This window comes from Lactuca virosa, chromosome 8 (assembly GCF_052849685.1).
Source record: "Lactuca virosa cultivar CGN04683 chromosome 8, Lactuca_virosa_CGN04683_v6, whole genome shotgun sequence".
NCBI lineage: Eukaryota > Viridiplantae > Streptophyta > Magnoliopsida > Asterales > Asteraceae > Lactuca > Lactuca virosa.
Window position 1 is genome coordinate 259,379,212 of NC_136433.1, and position 7,925 is coordinate 259,387,136.

At 34.6% G+C, this 7,925-nt stretch overlaps 1 protein-coding gene across 1 annotated transcript; it reads right to left on the bottom strand.

The window, feature by feature from the left end:
* Positions 1-454: 454 nt before the first annotated feature.
* Positions 455-1,193, bottom strand: LOC145133263 (histone H2A.1-like). The gene is made up of 2 exons (XM_079068193.1): positions 900-1,193; positions 455-798 (listed from the first exon to the last, which is right to left on the bottom strand). Exons 1-2 carry the CDS (start codon positions 1,104-1,106, stop codon positions 550-552), a joined length of 456 nt encoding a protein of 151 aa, XP_078924319.1. The 5' UTR covers positions 1,107-1,193; the 3' UTR covers positions 455-549.
* Positions 1,194-7,925: the final 6,732 nt, after the last annotated feature.

Here is a 7,925-nt window from a genome sequence, read left to right on the forward strand (position 1 = left end):
CTATGTCAAGTTTTTAAAAAGACACTGCCACATACACAAATTTGAAATTTCGTTTTATAGCATGACATCAAATTAAAGAGACTTATAATTATACTAAATCCAATAAGTTTTGTCCATCATCTTACCCCTTCTTTACATTCATACATGACACATGTCGTTAACTACCAACTAAAAACTTATTGTTCACCACTACCGCTAGGAAATCAATGGCCTCTGTGCTTTCTGCATTTCAAATTTTCAACAGCTTCAGACTCATAAAGCAGACATCTATGGCATCACTTTTTTAATCAATGGAGACGACAATCAATCACATAAAGTGATGAATCTCAAGCAACATCATAAAAATTAGGGTTTTGGTATATTTATAAACCCAAAACACCATAAGAACAATAAACATGTGGGATTTATCAAAACACAACAACAAGATCAATCAACACAATCATCCAAATAGATATATAGCGAAAAATGATTAGATTGATTATGGTGCTAAAAACAAGAAACTATGTTGACATTTAACCTAGGTAGCTTCATACAAACATCATAACTATTCTATGCCTTTTTGGGTGATTTGGAAGCTTTAGTCGATTTGGGAGATTTAGGAGTCTTATCAGCCTCAACTGCAGATTTCTTAGGCAACAAAACTGGATTGATGTTTGGCAGAACACCTCCACTTGCGATTGTAACACCAGCAAGCAATTTCCCCAATTCTTCATCGTTCCTCACAGCCAATAGAACATGTCTAGGGTTAATTCTCGTCTTCTTGTTATCTCTTGCTGCATTTCCAGCCAACTCCAAAACCTATAATTCGATTTTGGGAATCAAATCAATTGTTGAATTCAACAAACATCTATGAAAACACAAAACAAAACAAAATAATCACAGAAAACTTGAATACGAACCTCAGCAGCGAGGTATTCAAGAACGGCAGCGAGATAGATCGGTGCACCGGAGCCAGTTCGTTGAGCGTATCGGCCTTTTTTCAAAAACCTGGAGATTCTACCCACCGGAAATTGAAGTCCGGCCTTGACCGACTTGGTCACCGATTTCTTGCGTTCACCGGCGCCTTTTCTTCCTCCGGCACCCTTAGTTGTTTTCCCGGACTCCATTGATCTGGCTTGAAATTGGTGTCGAGAGATTAGATTCGATGGAGTTGATTGTGAATTTGAAAACTCGATGAATAAAACGGAGGGAGAAGATGAATATATATATAATGCGCGGTTTGTTTGGTTGAATTTAAGGTGGGAGGATCTAAAATGATCCGACGCTTAACAAAGCATGCCACGCTGGCAATCCATAGTAAAGAAAAGAGGAGCAGCCAATGCGAAGTTAATTAATTAACTATTTATCCGGCGCTGATTAAAGTTGGGCCAATTTTAAATTTGTGAAACTGCAATATCATGTATTGTTTATTATTTTTCTATGAATTATATATATATTAATTACCAAAATTGGTGATGTGAGAGCTTTTACTATTCATTTCATTTTACTATGTATAGAATCAAAATGTCTAAAATCAAATTAAGTTACATATTTTGATGCATAAAATATAAAATAAGTCTTTTGAAAATAGAGATTTAGTATTTGGCCATAGCAAATTATATATATATATATATATATTAATTACCAAAATTGGTATTATATATTAATTACCAATATTGGTATTTGAGAGGATTCACTCTTCGTTATTTTCAATTCTTTTTTCATTTTCCTCCCTTTACTTTTATTTGTTTTTATATTTTGTACTCCTAAACTAATTTTGATGTAACAATTTTTATCCTTATAATTTTAAAATTTATATATATTTATATTCTTTCTCCTTAATTAATTTTTATTTAACATTTTTCAACCCTTATAATTTTAAAGTTAAATTATTAGTATTTTATGGATCTATACGGGATTGAGACCCCACACCTTGCTGCTAGCTATAGTGGGACTTGCAAGTCTACGGGTGACAAATGTCATACCATTTTCGACGTCTTTGGAGCGTCGTGTTTTATACTAGTCAAATCGAGTATGGTTATAACCTCATCACATTTTAACCTTAATTAACAAACTGGTTTTAAGGTAGTAAGTGCTTCAGTAGTTATTTTATACAATATTACTGAATACTTTCATTTCCCCATTGCATTCATATAGTTATATTCTCACATAAAAGGTAATGTAAACTATTTTCTGGTAAATATAGTCTTAAACTTGGGAAAACTTACATCATTACAAACGACAAGCAGAGCAGTCGAGTCTTAGTACATTTAGTTAGAAGGGAGCCTATAATGCTAACTTTATGATTCCCCGGTAGATACATCAAGGATATATATATTAATCGGTTCCGACAGACAGTAGAATGTGTGTTTTCCGCTTCATTTCATGTTCCTTGTTTGGTTGTGGGCTTAGAGCAGATTCACCCAGTCTACTATCTATCTGATCTTAGCTACATATATATTCCGCATACACTAAGTAATTATACGAAGTACCAGGTATGGGTCAGGTCATATTATACAAATTCAATACACCGTTTTCTAGTACAAAAATATACTTTTTCAGATAGAACATTTAGTAGGCTAAACTAGAAACTTATCAGTAAAGGGTTTAAATCCATTTTATTAAACCAGTATAACTCAAAGGACCTTTAGTGGTTAATTCTATAATACCTTAGTTTGTACATCAGGGTTATATCTAATTAATATTCAATAGGTAGTTGGATGTGTGCTTTCCGCCTTACTTCCTGTTCCTTTTTTGGTTGTGGGCTTAGGGCAGATTCACACAATTAACTATCCGTTCAATATTAGATTATATATAGCTAGTATAAACTAAGTGATTATAGAAGGAACTATTGTGGTTGCCATTTTTCTAAAGGAAATAAGGGTTTTTCTTAAAGAATGTTTTCATCAAATATAAAGGAACTATTACAGTTAACTCCGTGAGTACCAAATGAATACGTCAGGGTTATATACAACGAAGATCTAACAAACAATGGAATGTGTGACTTCCGCCTTATTTCCTGTTTCTTGTTTGGTTGTGGGCTTAGGGCAGATTCATACAATCGATTGTCTGTTTACTCTGGGTTTTATATAACTTGTATCCATTTAGTACTCATAGAAGGGATTGTAGTGCCATTTTTACTTATCTTTCATCATATCAGGAGATATAGGATCTTCTGGAGGAACATGCGAACTTATCTAAAAGAACTTACAACTTACTTTACATCACTAAAATACTTATGAACTCACCAGCTTAAATGCTGATCTACTCTTTCAAAATAACTTGTATTCTCAGGAAACTAGTAGACAGGTACGCGCACTGGGATTCAGAAGACGGAACATAGTAGCTTCATGTCTTATTTTGTTATTTACTTTTGGAGTCTAACTTTTTTGAATCACATACTTTGTAAACACTTTAATATTAATGCAATGGTTGTTTGTTACTTTGATTACTATGATGCATGTGTTGTGATACTAAACATGACGTCATCCGCCCCCCGAACGTTTCTGCCGTTCCGGTTTGGGGGTGCGACAATATTTGCTTTGAACAACCGAACTAGGAGGATTAGTTGGCCTCTTAAGAATATTAACGGGCACGAAGGTATTGTGGTTCCTAGTGGTTTGACTAACTGTTCGAGACACTTTCTTTTCGAATTTATCAATGAATCTGGAATCTTGCATATACCTAATTTCTTCCTTAAGGGCATCTTAGCTTCGGTCTTAAGGTGAACAATATATGTCTTATTTATCCAAGGTTTCTTTCGAGAGTCAGATGATGACTTGGAAGTCTGTCCAAATGATGGATTGTCGAACTTAGGTTTAATTGGAATTAGAGTTGATTTCGAAATCACATAAGAGTTACAGATACAAGAGTCAGATGAATCATCATATACAATTTCTTCATCTACGTCACTATCAAATGACGCCCCAAACGAAGTCGGATTTGTCATAGTCATGTCCAGTTGTACAATCGATTGTCTGTTTACTCTGGGTTTTATATAACTTGTATCCATTTAGTACTCATAGAAGGGATTGTAGTGTCATTTTTACTTATCTTTCATCATATCAGGAGATATAGGATCTTCTAGAGGAACAGGCGAACTTTTCTAAAAGAACTTACAACTTACTTTACATCACTAAAATACTTATGAACTCACCATCTTAAATGCCGATCTACTCTTTCAAAATAACTTGTATTCTCAGGAAACTAGTAGACAGGTACGCGCACTGGGATTCAGAAGATGGAGCATAGTAGCTTTATGTCTTATTTTGTTATTTACGTTTGGAGTCTAACTTTTGTGAATCACATACTTTGTAAACACTTTAATATTAATGTAATGGTTGTTTGTTACTATGATTACTATGATGCATGTGTTGTGATACTAAACATGACGTCGTCCGCCCCCGAACGTTCCCGCCGTTATATTTTGTTTCGAAGTCTCATGAAGGGGTGACAATGGCAAGACAAGGGTATATGAATGAGTATGGTTCAGAATGTCTCCCATAAACGTTATATTTTGTAGTTCCTTCAAGGGACGAGCAACAAGTTTCAGAAACTCACTTCCGAGGCCTGGGCCTTTGGACCATGGGTGACGAAAATTATGTGTCATCCGTTCGTTTGCTTCAAGAATATCAATAGAGTTATGCAAAGCATCAATTTTGGCATTAAGACGTTTGTTATCAGAACCTAAGATATTCCTTTTCACAAAAAAGTGATTTCACATTTGTCTTTTAAAATGATACATTCATCTTTAAACATCACAAGCTCCGTCTCTCTCTATAGTGATAATATCTTAAGCTTGTGATCTTCAAAACATAATCTAAGGCGAGTCAGTTCATTATCCAACTTCACTTACTTTTATGGCAAACTCATAGGCTCTATGAATAACTGTCACATCTGATTGGATTTGGATTGGATATGGTTCACAAACAGATAAATCAAAATTATAGTCGGTGATCGTGGATCTTACCTGTTGGATGATGCTTCTGCCATGTGGATCATTAGTTTCCATGTAGCAAAATTTGGATCAACATCGTCGTCGTCTTCTTCTGAACCTGAAGATCAGTATCCTTCATCACACTCGATCAATTGTATTTCCATAAGACACATGTTCTTTCCATTTTTAACTTCATCCTAATCTCTAGAAGACCAATAACCATCAACGTTTCTCAAAACTGTGGTAACAAAAGCTATCTCACTTTCAGCCAGCTCTTAGGCTCTGCGATCATAATATAAATAATCTTTTACCATCGGTTTTTGATATGTTTCAGCCAAACAATCTTTTGCAAAATGGTTACCGAGGCCACATTTATGACAAACTATCTTCGGTTTGACTAATTTCGGAATTTCTTGGGATTCCAAAGAGTGATTTGAGATGTTGGGTCGGTATGTAAGTAGGTTTTCTGAAGGTTTAGGAAATGGTTGAGGATTATTTTGATGAAGGGATTAAAATCGGTTATGATAAGGTTTATGACTGGGATTCCAGGGACGTTTTTACTTCATGGACAATAGTGCGAATTCCCTTTGAAAGTGAAGTTCAGACTCGGTTGGAACGAGATCATGATTTTCTTCAAAACAATGGTTCAAAACAGGTGGAGTAGGTGGGGTAGGAATTGTTGGTTGAACAAGCGAAATAGGTGGGATAATTTCAAAAGGATCTGACCTAGATGTGATCAGAATTAATGGGTTAACACAACTAACCAAGGCAATATGACCTTCTGAAAATTCTCTTAATCTTTGAGCAACGTTAGATTCATGGCCTTGTAGTTCGTCAAATAGTTGATAAAGCTTCAGTTTCTTCAGAGATCTGTTACTCTGAAGACATGACTTGACGTTTCCCCAGCCTTTTCCGAGGCTATTGATAAACTTCAGATTGTACTCGAGAGGAGTTCTGACTATGCCACGTGCAATTATATTGTTCGCAACAATTTTATACCTATTTAAAGATGAGGCTACAGATTCAATTGGAGTTGTGGTGAAGGTATCAAAATTGTTGACAACCAAAGTCAGATGCTTATCCTTCATGTTCTCAGACCCTTCGAACAAGTCTTGAAGAGTGTCCCAAATATCTTTTGTAGATTTGCACAACTTAATGTGCTCAAAAAGAGACGAAGGAACACCAAACACCATATATGAAAATGCAATTTGGTCTGCATGAAGCTTTTCGATGTCTGAAGCAGTAAGAGGTGTTGGACATTATTCTTCTTGGCTTATGAGAGTAGCAGCAACATCTCTCACCAATTGTCTCATTGGAACATGAGGACCTTCTTTCACAAATCTCTATATTTCTTCACCTTTTTATTTACCAAGTAAAAATCTTTCCATCCTAACTTTCCAATTGTAACATCCCGCTATTTTCTGTTTGTAAAGTCAACTCTGGTCAACCAAAGTTAAACAAAGGTCAACTAAAATCCTTTTTATTAATTGGTTTTTAATTAAGGTTATGAAATACCTTTAATTGCTAAAATCCTTATAATATCCATAGTTGAATTTGGAAGGAAAAGGCTTGAAAATCCGAGAAACTTCTCAATTATCCCTTCGCCTCGGACCGTAAACTCTTTGGACCGTAAACCTCTCGCAGCCGTAAACAAGGCTTCGGCCATAAACGTCAAACCGACTTCGGACCGTAAACGAGGTTCACGACTGTAAACCCTCGGACCGTGAACCCTCGCACATATATATAGATTTCCTTCATTTCTCACTATTTCTCACACATTCAACCCAAGAAACTCGGTTTTCTCTCAACTATCATCAATATTTACACCTTAATCTTCAAATAAGTAAGTGTTTCTCCTATTTTATTAGTTGATACCTTGCTTAATCTAGTGAAACTCTATGATTTCATCTATGAAATCATCTCTTTTGCTTAGATCTTCAAGAACAAGAAACACTAAGAACACACTAATTCTTTAGACCGTGAACACCCAATTCAAGCTTCAAAACGTAAGTATCCTTCCGTATACTAGTTATTCTATAGAAATTCATAACTTACAACCTTGAAAACAATCAATTCCTAGAATAATGAGAGTTTACGGCCATGAGCATCTCCCTTGGCTGTAAACTCCTATGAAGAACATCTTAGGCCGTAAACTTCATGGCCGTGAACACCTTGTGTGGCCGTAAACTCCTTTAGAACAATCACATTTGATTGTAACACTTAAATTCAAGTGTTTCCTAGTCCCTAAAGTGATTTCCTATCATAATTAGTTGTTATATACACTAATTATATCCATATATGTATCAATATATGCTTAATAGGATCCGTTGTGTTCAAGACTTCACTTGACACTTAGCATCCTACATCAATCTTACATTTGAATAACTTACAACAGGTGAGTTAATACCCCCACATTTTCATAGTTTTTACTGTTTTGAGGGGGGGAGGGGGGGGGGGAATACAAGTCTAACACAAAGTTTTTGTGTTATAAACAAGTGATTTTCAAATATCCTATCATATGAATTTCAAATTATTATCAAATGAAATGGTTTTAAATGCTAGTTTCAAAATGACATCAAGTCACTCAAAATGGATTTCAAAATATCAAACTTCTTTTAAATGTTCTCATAAACTTATATTTTTCCCCAAAAATCATACTAGTATACATATATTTATATAAATAAGATTTAAAAGGCTTAGGACTAATAAACCACTTTGGTTTCTTTTCCTTGTTTGGATGTGGAATTACAAGTATCATAATTTTACTTATATATATTTGTATATGTATACAAGTATAAAAGTTTGTTCATTTAGTTTCAATTACACTTTGTAACAAGTTGAGCAAGGGGTTGCATTCATGAATACTAAGTATCAATACAGAAAGTACATATAAATTATAATAGGTATAATTTATGATTCAAAAGAACTTTAATCCACGATTCAAGTATATTGGATTACATTTTTTTACAAGAGCAAAGGTTTGATTCAAAACTAATCACAAGTATACATT

Bases quoted from the DNA above. Each gene is read 5' to 3' on its own strand.
- LOC145133263 (XM_079068193.1), bottom strand. From the start codon at position 1,106: ATGGAGTCCGGGAAAACAACTAAGGGTGCCGGAGGAAGAAAAGGCGCC. The intron at 799-899 runs GTTCGTATTCAA...ATCGAATTATAG, and splicing joins TTGAATACCTCGCTGCTGAG to GTTTTGGAGTTGGCTGGAAA.